The sequence below is a fragment of the Haemorhous mexicanus genome, chromosome Z, assembly GCF_027477595.1.
Source record: "Haemorhous mexicanus isolate bHaeMex1 chromosome Z, bHaeMex1.pri, whole genome shotgun sequence".
NCBI classification, from domain to species: Eukaryota; Metazoa; Chordata; class Aves; order Passeriformes; family Fringillidae; genus Haemorhous; species Haemorhous mexicanus.
The window spans coordinates 1,446,339-1,460,472 of NC_082381.1; the positions used below are offsets into that span (position 1 = coordinate 1,446,339).

The window sequence follows — 14,134 nt, forward strand, 5'->3', positions numbered from 1 at the left end:
ACCAGCAGTGGCTTTTTTAACTTTGAGAATTGTTGCTCATCCCTAGAGAAGGCTAGGATAAAAGTATAAGACTGCCCTTGCATTCAAGGAATGGTGTACAGATCACAGAATAAAATCACAGAATAGTTATTATTGGAAGGGACCTCTGGAGACCATCTAGTCCAACATCCAAGATAAAAACATCTGTCTCTTTTATGGGGATGAGCATATGCTGCAATTGTTTACCTTCTGCTCCTACCTATTTTTTCAGCATTAAAGTACCAATTTCCAATGATATTTTGGGACATTCCCCATTAACCAAAGCAAAGCAAACCAAAATTTTTGAGAACTGAAATAAAGATTCTGGGCTCAAAAATGTGGCAGTGTCCCAGTAGTTTGAGTACCTATAGTGAAGCCAATCAGCTGTCTTATTTTCAGAAATTTGAGGTTTTTGTGTATATGGATTATACACTGTGTGTTTTGCAGATGTCGTACTTGGCATTCCTCATGCTCTTTACTTACACGGTGTTGGTGAAGATGGAACCAAGACCAAGTGTGCCAGAATGGCTTGTTATCATTTATATTTTCACTACTGCTATTGAGAAAGTCAGGGAGGTAAGTTTTTCTATTCACGCTTCTCATCTTTCTTATAAACCCGGGAATACCTCTCGAAAGAGTGCTAAATCCTGCTTTGTTTTATGGAGAATTATTTATTGCAGAGAATTTATTTATTGAAAGTCTTTTATTAAAAGACCAGTTCTTGGGCCATTAAAATGCGTCTTAAAATTTGGCCTTGATTCTCTACTTTTCTTTGTGGAGCTGGTTGGTAATGTGTAGGTGACTGCTGAATTGTGATTTAGAACCTTGATGTAGGCACATGGTCCTTAATTTTCTTGAGCTGACCATTGGACTTTTAGTAATAAAATTTGTCTTTAGATATTTAATCTAAGTGAGAACTTGTTACGAATTAATAGATGTTTTGCATAGAATAATCTATGTCTCTCTCCCTCAAGTCTAGCCAGCCTTCCATAAATGCACTTGGAAAAATCCACAATCAGCTTTTAATGCTGGATTTATTGAGCACAAAAAAAAAAAAAAAAAAAAAAAAAGATATTCCAATCAAAATTATTGCAATTATTTGCAATTGATTAGACCCAAGCTTCTGAACGCAAATGCAGCTATGTATTTCCTCAATTCTTGTATCTGCTCTGACATGCCTTTGCTGCAGAATCAGCACAAAGTAAATAACAGTAATGTGAATAGTCTTTTGTATGACTTTTAAAATGCTGTACTTTCAGAGGAGTAAAGCTAGCCACAAAAAGCCAGCCACAGTTCTGAGCAAAGGATACTGCAAATACAGATCACTCAGAAGACTGTGACATCAGTATGAGAGTGGGGAAGGATTCCAAGGGACAGTAAAAGTACTGGGAATATATTAAACCTTGGATGGACTTGCAAGTTCTATGCCAGCATGAGATAGGACTGAAAAAATCTACACCAGGATTTCCTAGCTGAGAAAATTGTTAAATGTAAAATTGCAAGCACTTTTGAAATCACTATTGTCCTCTTGCATCACCTTGATGCTGGGACAGCAGAAAGAACAGCTCTTCTTTCTTATATCATTGGTTGGACATTTGAAATGGATGTCTTTACTTGATTTTCTTTGTCCATGTTGTAGTTCTGGTCTGTTGGCAAAGACTTTGTAGGACACTCTGTTCTAGCCATGCAGCTGTTTAGCTGCTGAGGGCCTTGCTATATGTAGCTGCAAACTTCTCTTTCTCTAGATTGTATCAAATAATTGCTGAAGCCTTAGGCTCTGCAACTAGTTACTCATGTGAGTTAGTCTAGATCACTTGTCTATGTTAATGTGTTCGTATGCATAAATTCTTGCAGGATCAGGGCATAATGTTTCAAAAATCTCTCCTTTGCTTGGTACTTATCAGTGTGATCTCACATAGCACTGCATAATTGGCCTCACTTGTGGCAATGTGCAAACGTTTTATTTGCCTCCTCCCAAGGATTCCACTTCGCATGCTTGCTCAGTGAAGCTTAAAATCCCTTTGGGGCACCTTACAGTTCAAGGAGTGAACATTTCATTCTTTACCTTGCTAGTTGCCAGTACTTCTTTTTTTAACCTGTCCTTGGCAGAATACAAGGATCTTTATATTTTTGGTCTGAAATAAATGACATTAGGTATTTTCCCAGTGGCAAGGTTAGGCTGGTACTTTCCATGACTTAGGGGTTAATGAAAAGGCCGTTGCAGGTCATGACCATCCGATGAGAAAATGCTTGTTAATTTCTAATATTATGAGTGAACAACAATTCTTTACTGGCTGCTCTCTTTCACTGAGCTATGTGCTCTTTAGTGAATGGATTCAGGTTTAGGATCCATTTATTTTTCAGGAAGAGCTATCCCATTTGATGTGGCATATTTGGGTAATATGATACAGTAGATTAAGTAAAAAACCTCAATTGATGGTGAATGGCATTGTGTAGTAAATGGGTCCAAGACAAAAGAAAAAAAAAAAAGAGGGGAAATGATACCTTCCCAAATTTCATGAAATAATGCAGACAGAAAAGATTAAATAATGTAGATGTGATTTTAATGGCATTTAATGTGTTTTTCTCCCAATTCTTCTCAGGTATTTATCTCAGAACCTGGAAAATTCTGCCAAAAGGTGAAGGTGTGGATTTATGAATACTGGAATTTTACTGATTCTGTAGCTATCATCCTGTTTATGATTGGTTTTGGTTTGCGGTGGTCCAGCCCTCCTGTTCATACTGCAGGGAGGCTGCTTTACTGCTTGGATATCATATTTTGGTATACTCGGCTCCTTGATCTTTTTGCTGTGAATCAGCATGCTGGCCCATACCTGACAATGATTGGAAAAATGGTAAGTACTGTGTTTTGAAGCAGTATTTCTGTAGCTAAGACATCTGCCTTCAGGAATATGTAAAGCTCAGAATTGACAGAAAAGGAGAAGTGGTCTAATGGTTCACAGCGAATCTTTTACATGTAAATACCATAATTTTTTTGTTTGTGGGTTGACCATAATCAGATTACACTTTTCTTTAATTTATTAATTACATGAATTTATTGACAAAAGCCATTTTTACTTAGTTCCTTAGAGAAGGGTTGCATTTGAGTTAGTTTGCCAATCTAGCTTGATAACAGGAGAAAGAAAAAAGTCACTGCCTCTTGGAGTGGGGCTCACTGTGACAGGTTATTCCCCTAACTCCTGGAAACAGTATCATTATTGTTTTACTCGTTGATTCAAATAACTATATCCCCATTTATCTGTCAAAATTTCTGTGAAATCAAAGTTAATCTTGTTTTTCTTTTGCTGTAAGAACTGTTGCTGAACAACTGTCTACTCCTGGGGGACATATGAAGATTCCTACTGTAATTTGCCTCCTTTACTGAGAGCTCTCTTCTTAATGCTTTTATATTCTGCCTTTCATGGCAATTGTTTAGCAGGCAAAATAATTTTCACTGCTGTTCCTTGCTCTCATTTTGAAAGAAGCACCACTAAACAAAATCACCATTGTAAGATCTCCGCGTTTTTTAGATCTTGCTTAGTATATAAGAGGGACTTGTGAAGCAAGTGGGACTTGTGGCTTTTTTGGTCTAGGATGCTTTTAACATCTATAAAATGTTTATGTAGTCCAGATCATAGAAACAAAATATTTTTATTTCCTACAGCTTATTAGATTATTACCCCTGGTTTTATATTCTGATTTGTAAAAACAGTGATTGATAGTCTTCCCTAAAATGAATGTCTCTTTTACATATAATTAACACAACCAATTCTTTTACACAAACATGTCTTCCAGACAGGAAACATGTTCTATATTGTGATCATGATGGCCATAGTCCTGCTGAGTTTTGGGGTGTCACGAAAGGCGATTCTTTCACCAGAGGAGCCTCCTTCTTGGACACTGGCACGGGATATTGTATTCCAGCCCTACTGGATGATGTTTGGTGAGGTCTATGCTGGAGAAATAGATGGTAGGTAATTTTGAGACTATAGCTCAACAGCTTAAATAAAACATATTTAATTTAAGCTGTTGAGCTATTGTCTACTTTGGTCTTCTGAGTTTTGACTACCTACTGAGTCTGTTCTTCCTTAAACAGTTCTGATTCCAGTATATGTATGTCTGTAATGGGTAATACCGCATGAATGAAGTTGAAAATACGAGCTTCTTTGTGAAAAATAAACAGTTTTAAGCTCTAAACCCTTCAAATTTAGTGTTTCAAATTAAATATACAGCAAATATCAGGGCATAGCACATAGAAACTAATACTAATCTACTTCCTGGTCAGGGGATCTGCCAGTGAAACAAGTTTCCAATTACGTGAATCCAAAGGTGCTGATCTCTTGGAGAAAAGAGAAAAGCTGCCTTTAAGGACGAAAGAATAAAGGAGGAAAATAAAGGGAGAAATATGTTACTTGGCACCATTCTTAAACAGATAAACCATATGCACATAGGAGAACTAGAACCAATCAATGTAAATAGGAGAAATTATGTATCTTGATTATGGCTTTGATCTTGTTTCAGTAAGAGAGAGGAATCAGGCACTCCAGAGATATTTAAGCATTACAGATGTAAGGTACTCTCATTCTACTGACTGAAAGTATAAGTAAAACAGTCCCTAAAATAGAAAAGAGAAATATATATTTAAGGTACATAGTTCAGCATAGACTTAATTAATTAAAATAATCTACCATGTTACCTCCATTTTTACTGCTGAAACAGTCACATGTATTTTGGTTATATAAATCAAAATTCTTTTAATGAGAGCACACTGTTAAGTTTTCCAGTTTAATCCATTTAATCATGTAATAATTTTAAACCTGTAGAAATTTGACATTTCCCAAATAAAGCTATGATTTCTATAGTGACTCTTTATCCTGCAGAATATGTCCTGAATTTAGGGCTGCTTTTTATAAGTATGTTTAAAAGATTCCTCAAAAGATTTAAATTTGATTAGAAATTAAAAAGATTGGGAAGTATTTATTTTTATGATTTAAAAACATCAGAAGGGATCCCCTAATTTCCACTATTTGTTGCTTTATGTCTTGGTACTCTTGTCTTAAGGATCAAAGATTTGGATTTCAGCTTACTTGGGTAGAAGTCATCCCCCAAATACATTTCAGCAGCATATTTCCCCTTAACAAAAAGTGGAATGCCTGGCATAAGAACTGGTTTGTATGAAGAGGCGCCTGCATCTTCTGAACAGTGGTAACTAAGGTGGTAGTAGCACAAAGAGGTCTCAGTTCTCCTTTTGGTAGAGGTTGATCTTTAGGTTGGAAATTTAGTGATGTGAAATGTCTGTGAAATTAGTGAGGACTATTCTGTTTCTTGCTGAGACAAATGAGAAGCACAGGCCATTGCTGTGCTCTGCTCTGGTTTCTGTGCTACCCATGTCTTTCATTTAATTTCATTTCATTTCATGTATGTCTTTCATTTCCAGTTTGTGCAACCAATGAAGACTGTCCTCCCGGCTCCTTTCTCACACCATTTCTGCAAGCTGTCTACCTCTTTGTGCAGTACATCATCATGGTCAACTTGCTCATTGCATTCTTTAAGTAAGTACCTTGGTATATTGCTGCAAAAGCAACTAATGTATGTTGTGCTTCTAGTTCCGGAAAAGTTTGCATCTCAACAAGGGCATGTTGATGGTGGTGGTTGTACCCCACCAGCCATGGGGGTAAGTCAAATAAAGGAAAGAATGGTGGTAGCCAGATGGAGCAAGGAAAGGGATAGTGAGAAGGCAGCTAAACTCTTTTGCCACTTAAAAGAATGTGACTCTGTGAGAGTAGACAATTGCAGCTGGCAAAAAACCCAGCATTAATTAATCTCTGAAGTGATTTTCCCTTCCTTAAAGTTGTATTTGTTGCACTAAGAGCCTATATAATATTCATCATAGGGCAGGCCAAACTGGCAGATAAGTGGAAGGTGTACAATTAAAGAGGATAAAGTAAGAATATGCTTTTCCTTTAGCAAATATTTTGAAAATTCTTACTTTAAGCAATCTCATATGTTCTAGACTGAAATCTAACTGTAGTGTTTCCAACAATTTGCCTTTTAATGTGTGCTACCACAGTAGAAAGGATCTTTATAGTAATTATATAGAAATTCATAGTACTTTATCAGTGTCTTTATAGTAATTCTAATCCTTTATGTTTTAACAGAAACTCCTTGTAGTGGAGCACGTTCTGTAAAATACTAGTAAAGAGCAGCCTAACCCAAGAAGTTATTTATTTTTTCTTATAGTTCTAGTATTTCTGGGGAAGAAAAAGTCAGGTGTAGGTTAAAAAAATTCAAATCAATAAAAGAACTCATTCATATGCAAAAAACCCTGAACTACCAAAACTCATTCTATTTCCACTTCCAATAAGAAATCTCTTTCCTGAAATTATGTCAAGGAATCAAGCTATTATTTTATGCATTGCCTATTATTTTACATGTGTGAAATTGTTATTTGAAGTATTTCTGGAGCTAAACCTTTAGTAATGATGATATGGTAAATCTTCTGAGTAGTGATTTGATTGTTCCAGAAGTGGGACCAGAAATGTGTGGGTATGAGAAGTACATTTAATTATGGTCTCAGAAGGAAAGTTGATGTTTTTATGATTATATTCTGACTGTGTAGATGACAGCAAATCTGAAATGACTAGAAATGGAATGCTTGAAACCACAACATTTCTTTCCTGTGCTTGAGTCTATCACAGCAGATACAGAAAATTATTCAGTGCAGTCACATTTATTAATATTGCAGTTCCAATGAGTATTCTGCGGAGGAAAGGCTCATGTAGCTGCAAACTATTTTGTCACAGTTTTCCCTTAGCCTGACACCTACTTTTAATCCAGTCCAAAGTGTCAAACATTGCTGAATTCTACAGTTAGGGTATGTATTAAAATTTAAATAGTATGACTGGAATTTCAAAGCCACGTCAGTGGCACCTTTGCCCAGCTCCCATTATTGTGCATGGGAATTGGATCTCCAAATCTTTGAAGATCTCTTTCTAAGTGCACTAGCTGCAGGCACATGAGTTGCTAAGCTGATTTACCTCACTGGAGGAATGAGACCAGTGTTAGATTAGATCAGTAGAGAAGTGTCTTGTGCTATATTGGGAGTATTCCTCACAGAAGTGTTTTCCTCTCCTTTCCCTCTCCTCTGTGGCTCTCTCCTCAGTAATGTTTATTTTGATTTGAAATCCATATCGAACAAGCTCTGGAAGTACAATCGTTACCGCTACATCATGACCTACCGTGAGAAGCCATGGCTGCCTCCACCATTCATCCTCCTCAGTCACATTGGGCTTCTGATGAAGTGCATCTTCCACCACCAGCCCCAAAATGAGTTGGACCAAGAGGAAGGCGATGTTGGACTAAGTAAGCTGGGAAACAAAAGAAACAGTTCATCATCACTTCCTCACTGTGGAGTTGAGTTTAAAAAAAAAAAAAAAAAAAAAAAGAGAAAAAGGGGGTAATGCTTTTCTTTGTATTTGGCTGTTGCATATTGTGCATCAGTCAAGATACCTCACAACTCTGAACTGAAATAAAGGGACAGCAACTTACTCAGTAGGAACTAAATAATTTCTTATTTTAAAAGAAATTAAGCAGAGCCGAAGGTATAAATTTCTGCGGTTTTCATGAAAAGACCAATAATTCCTTTGTCATTACCTGGGGAAAGTAGCTGCAGAGCCCAAGGGTAGAGAAGATCCAGTGACTGCAGATGCAGAGAGGCTTCCCACCTCCTGGCTGCTCCTGTCCCTTTGTGCACTGGCTTATCACTGCATCTTACCTTCTTCACTTTTCCCAGCCTGGACTCTTCATGCCAGGTCTTTCCTAATGCCTCCTTAAGGTGATGCCAATTCCCTGTGCCACTGTCACCAGGAGCAGCCTGAGCTGTTGTGGAAAAGGGACATCAAGATACTGGGATGGAAATGAATACTCAGTGGTGGGGCTTGGTGGTGGGTGTGAGGCAGGGGAAGAGGTGACTGTAACCGTATCTAAAAAATATTGGGAAGCATTGGTATCTAGTATTATACACCCCATCCTTTTTGATGCATCATATACCCTTGATGTTTTATAACAGAGGTGGGCAGACCCACCTCTGTGGGTTATGCCTCACTTAGAATTTTCTCTGCTGAACATGAATCCCTGAAGATACCTGGCATGCTCACAGGTGGTTACAGAGCTCAAAAACAGGCTTAGATAATCAGTGCTGAACTGCTGTACTGCTGCTCCCTGGTTCAGCTCCCCCATCATGATTGCAGCCAACAGCCTGGCTTTGAAGTGCCATTGCTTGTTTTATGTGCAAGCGCAGCATAAGTCAGTGGCATGACATAGAGGGTGTATTGTAAGGAGCATTAGGCTGAAGGAAAACTGCTTAGCACATCTGAAAATCCTTGCGCAGAAGAGGGCTCCTTCTTTAAGAATGCTTTCCTTACCTTGATCTCAGAACGAGATTTTTTTTTTCTGTTTAGGCACCTCTGGGCACCTTTTCTATACACTTTTGCTTGATAGCTTTCTCTTACTTTAGTTTTGTTGTTGTTCTAATTAACTGCTTTTCACAACGAGTACCCAGGGCCACCCTGTGGAAAATCAATACCAAGACACAGAGTAAAATTCTGGAGGAAAAAAACCCAGGTCAAATAGGGGAGAAAAGCATCTGGAAGGTGATGAAGTCTCATTTGGAGTGAGAGGGGTCTTCACTGCTGAGCTGTGTGTTGCAACTGAGTACTACATCCTTGTAGCAAACACTGCCTTGTTGCTTGGAACAGGCACCTCTCTAGCAAGTATAGTGAGAACTTTGATATATAAAAATGGACAGAAAAGAGGACCTTGGGAAATATGAGTTTGAGCCAGAGAAGCAGCTTTCCACCATACGCATTTCATTGTACTTCTTGTAATGGAGCTGTTTTCTCAGAAGTCTTGTGTGCTCGAAGAATAGCACCACGAGCAGCCCAAGTTATGGAGTTTTAAACTTTGAATGCTTTTTTCCCCCCAGTAATCTTGGGGTGGAAGGTCTTAATGTTTTTTACATATGAACTTTTGTTAAGGATATCTGAATGTTTTATAGATATGAGCATATTAACCAATCAGGTGAAAAACAAAAAAAAAAAAAAAGCTTTGTGGCTTTGAGCACCCGAATGGACTGTAATTGTTGTAGGTGACAAGTTCTAAATGAATGCCTGGGCCAAAATGGAGTGAAATTTTTCTAAGGTTAACATGTTCCTATCTAAGTCTTGTGAATGACATATGTTACAGGGAAAATTTGTGAGAAATTTAATCTTTGTGAGCAGCCATTCAGATACATATTTTTGAGACTTTAAAGAGGAGTGTGCTGGAATTTTTGTCTATGTAGTTTTGTTCCCTAGCTAAGGAAAGACAAAATCCCATATTTTCATGTATTTGAGTCTTTATCCTCAACCCCAAATTCATGCACTTAGGCCTGATTCATTCTTATCAAGGGAGGGAGTGTAAACAAGTTTTTTTACTGGATTTTTTTTCTTTTCTTTTCCTCATGACTTATAAATGATTGCAATTATTAACATGCTTCATACTGATTCCTACCTCCATTATTCAGAGCTCTACCTGAGTGATGAGGAGTTAAAGAAACTCCATGACTTTGAAGAACAGTGTGTAGAAGAATATTTTCTTGAAAAGAATGAAAACCTGAGTTCCAGTGGCAGTGAAAGGATCCGTTTGACCACAGAAAGGTGTGTTTGATGCATATTTATGTTCTTTGTATAAATTTGTCGTATAAAAAGACTTAATTGAGTTCATGCTTTTGAAGCATTCTGAACTTGCATAGGCCTTGTTAATTTGATGGAACTGTGTATGTTTCCGTATCTGTATCTCTTTGAGGTGTGTGTCAGGTCTGCCTGGGAAGCCTTGCTGACAGAATTGCATCCCCAGACCACCCATGCAGTGTGCACATGGTTAAAAGGGTACAGCGAGGTGATGCTCAGTTTCACTTGTGCAGATCAGGTAGCACTACAAAAGTAAGCCAGAGAACAGCATACAATATGCAATTTTATTTAAAAGCTTAGTAGTGTAGGGACACTGAGAGTATTGCTTGTGATTGGGTATAATTGCTGTTAACAGAAACAGCCTGCAAACCATTGTAGCATTATTTACAATATGGTGTATTGGTTTACACAACGTCAACACACAGCTACCAACTGGGTTTCAAAACAGTCAGTATTGGCCTAATTAAGCATTTTGTTGAAATCAATGGTAAATCTACCATTAAGTTTAATAGGAGCAGTTTAAAAAAATGAGCACTATAAAAAGTCTTACTGAATGCCAACACTGATTTCATCAAACAAATTTGTTTTGCCAGAGAAAGCATAACAATATTTTCTGCATGTTAAAATTAAACACAGAAGCAAAAGAAACATCTTCTCTAAAAGAAATTAAATAAGTAGTTTTGTTCAGAAACTGCAGACTTGATTACTTCAAGAAGGCCTCTTTTACTGGATAAATATATGTCTAGAAAGGATTTTTTTTTTTGAGTGCAAGCGAAACACTTCACAGCATTGCATGACATCAATGCAAGAAATTAATTGAGATGAATAAAATGTTCTGGAATACTGGTCCCTGGTTTTAGACAGCAATGCCTTAATACCATGTATTTTAGTTACTCTGTGACAAAGGAAAGAAATTACTACTGCATATTGCCCGCAGCTAACTTATCATTGTCTTAGTGATAATCTAACAGAGAATATCTTTAGGAAATATGAAGATACTGATTTGGTTAAAATAATTTAATTCCAGGCCAAGAAGTTCCTGCACTTTTCACTGGGGATTTGAGGATAATAAATAAGGCTTTAGTTTTTTGGGCAGTTGAATTTTACCTGAAGATAACCAATGCCATAAGATGAATAGAATCTGCTTCCAGAGGCCAAATATGTTCTTGGGAAGACTTGTTTCTCAGCAGTCTCTAGTATTTGAAAAATGCAGGATTAAAGAGTTTGTGTGAGCCTAATCCTTCTCATGCTTGCACAAGAAATGTAAAATGCAGGATGTCTAGCTGACAGGACGTATACTTCATTTGCAGCCACACCCAGTGTAACCTGCCATCAATGTTTTAGTAGTTCTATGGAAATGAATGGGTATTAGTAGGAAAACATCCATTTTAAAAATAGATATTCCTTGAGCAAAATGTCTGTTTCCTTAAGAAACCCACTGGCAGTTTGGCTGGGTTTTGTCAAATAGAGATTTTAATGGCAATGAAAGTCACCATTAAAAAAAAAAGCCTGTTTGAAATACTGACTTTTTGAAATTTGTTAATGGTTTTTTTCATCATCTCTCAAACAGCTGTAAAGATCTATGTTTTGGTATTTTGGTTATGTTTTCTTTTTCTCCTTAGAGTGGAAGAGATGTTTCAACAACTTAAAGAAGTGCATGAGAAGGTATTTTATATCAAGGAGTCTTTACTCTCCCTGGACAGCCAGCTAGGACATTTGCAAGACCTGTCTGCCCTGACAGTGGACATCCTGAAAGTGCTTTCAGCTGTCGACACCTTGAAGGTGGAAGAAGCCTTACTGGCTGACACAAAACATCAAACCTGTAGGAAGCTGCCCCATAGCTGGAGCAATGCTTTCTATTCCAAGACCTTGAGCAGCCTGGAGGGCTTGTATGACAAGAAATACCACTATTACAGCATGCCACCCTCACTCTTACGGGGCTTGGTAAGGACTCAGTCTCCATCAGAGTGCAAACTCTTGAAGTCTGAGAGTAACAAGGTGGTAGAAGACAGCTCCCAAAAGATAGGAATAGAAACAGACACACTCACTTCAGGAGTATCCTCTGAGACTAAGTCGACTCCTAGGTATGGGCAGTTTTTGCTGGTGCCTCCTAACCATCAAGGAGGGTCTTTTCCTGAGGATGTCACCTTAAATTTGTCGTTTTTGAAAACTGCTGCCAAGTACAAGGATGAAGCATTCAGAGATGACCTGCAAAGTAGCATTGTAGTTCCTCAAAACTTGCCGGCTATCAGCTTCCTTGGCAAGGAGACAGAAGGCTACCAATGGAGCCAGAGAGACTTTGTTATTCATTTGCCATCAGAAAAGATTAATGCTGCAGAAGCTGCTCATCCTCTTGATCTCCAGCTACCTCTGGATATTGAAGAAAGTGCAACATCCCCCTGTGATGACAGGGAAGAAACTGAAGGTGGTTATGTGAACTGGGGATTCTCCGAAGGTGATGAAAAAGGAGTTTTCACCTCAGATTCAAAGAAGAAAGCCCTGTGCCTCCATTCGTCCTACAACAGGGAAAACAATTGCCAGAATAATCCCACCAGGCATGTCCAGTTAAGTGATTCGAAGTCCTTCTCCTACAACTCTGTCAAGTCATGTCACAGCACCAGCATCTCTCAGAACAGGCTGAAGCGAAGCATCACCTTCTGGATCAGCCCTCTCTGGAGAGACTGGAGTTTCTGCAGAAGCAACAGTTTACCATCTCCTAAGAAAGAGAGACCAGGGAAAGTCTGCAAGGCTGTAGGCGGTAATTCTAAAACATTAAATGTGTACAGTATCTTCTACTGGAGAGTCCAAGACATCAAAAAATGTTTCCTTTTTACCCAGAAGATATTAGATGCAGTGGTGGATAGTAGCTGAGAGTCCAGAGTTACTCTTTCACTTTGCTTGTGTGGGTCTGGGTGCTGGGAATATCTGAAGTGTGCCTGGTATCCAAGCTGCAGCACACCTGTGTGTCAGCCACCCTGATCTGCCCCACCTCATGGAATCTCCATGTCTGTGGCTACACTGCCAGGTGGCAGAAGAGTTGTGCTCACTCTGGGGAAGTCTCTTGCCCAAGACAGAGTTGCAGGAACGAAAATACATAACATGATCCTGTAGAGATACATTAGCACTATCAGAGATGGGTGCATGGAGAATGACAGGGCATACTTTTCTGTAGTCAGTTTAAATACCTCTTTGTCCACCATCAAATTTGCTTACCAAGTGTTAAAATACATCAGGTTCCAGTTTTATTTAGGAATAGTATGAGGTGGTGGATGGCATTAGTTGTTTTATATCTTGTGGTGGTGCACATCTTTGCACAGAACTGCTTGAGTACTGTGTTTGGATATCACAGCTCTTTATCAGGTTGCTTTAGACATCTGCCAGTTCTCATTCCTATCAGATTTTCCCTTAGTAAAGAGAAACTCTGTAGCTTAAAGGTCTTTTTTGACTCTTTCCCACAGAATCTTTAGGATCCTTTGAGCTACACCACAGTGAGGCAACAAAGGCAAAACAGCAAAACAGAGACAGAAATCCTGGGAGAGGAAAGAGGAATCAAAAACCTCTTCAGGTGCCGGTATGGGCAGATGCAAGAGAATTGTGTACCTCAAAATTGTCTTTTACATTCCTTAAGAGCAGTTTTGCAGTGTCGTTTAATTAAAAATGCAAACATTTAAAATGCTGCACACAAACTGCAGCATCTCGTGTGTGTCTAGTTTTGGTTCCATTTAATTTTTTTTTTTGTTTGTTTGTTTGTGTGGGATTTCTGTTCTGAATTTGCTGGCATCCAGGGACTTTGTTATACCACGCTGATACTGATTTTGTGGTGATTCACAAATGTAAATCAGTCGTTGCATTTCAGCTTTCAGGACAACTTGTGGAGGCTTCGTGTGATCTAGACTAGACTGAAGCAGTGACCATATCCTGGGGGTTTACAACTGTACTCAGGCAAGATAGGCCTCATAAGGTTGTCTCCTGCCTGCAAGAGTCCTATAGACTTTTCTCTGTAGGACAACTTTTGCAACTGAGTCTGTGTGTTCATAAGTAAAAGTCTATTTCTAGCACCTATAAAGAAATTTCTAGGGTCTTCATGATTTGGAAAGAATTATCACTGCTTAATGAGATGAATACTGAAGGCTGGTTTATTTACATAAGATACACAAGTCAGCAAAGGATCTCAGACTTGAACTTTGAAATCTGGGATCTCTTAAGGTATTAGGTCTCAAAGTTCAAATCCCTTCAGATAGTGTGAGACTACAGTACTTGCTAGACAAAAGCAACATGCCTTCTGCAGTTTGTAACAAAACTGGGAAAATCTGCTTCTCAGCTGGCAGTGCATTCATTCCTTTATTGGGATTTCAGAGGTGCTCTGAAAGGCCACATCACAAGGAACT

The 14,134-nt window shown here is 38.4% G+C and overlaps 1 protein-coding gene across 1 annotated transcript in view; it reads left to right on the forward strand.

Moving 5' to 3' along the window:
* The window catches only part of TRPM6 (transient receptor potential cation channel subfamily M member 6), an 84,690-nt gene that overhangs the window by 43,927 nt on the left and 26,629 nt on the right, over positions 1 to 14,134 (forward strand). Inside the window, exons 20-27 of the mRNA XM_059874199.1 lie at positions 466 to 594; positions 2,622 to 2,873; positions 3,814 to 3,988; positions 5,456 to 5,570; positions 7,181 to 7,380; positions 9,581 to 9,713; positions 11,369 to 12,504; positions 13,205 to 13,317. Coding sequence (XP_059730182.1) covers positions 466 to 594; positions 2,622 to 2,873; positions 3,814 to 3,988; positions 5,456 to 5,570; positions 7,181 to 7,380; positions 9,581 to 9,713; positions 11,369 to 12,504; positions 13,205 to 13,317 — 2,253 coding nt within the window. The remainder of the gene's footprint in view (positions 1 to 465; positions 595 to 2,621; positions 2,874 to 3,813; positions 3,989 to 5,455; positions 5,571 to 7,180; positions 7,381 to 9,580; positions 9,714 to 11,368; positions 12,505 to 13,204; positions 13,318 to 14,134) is intronic.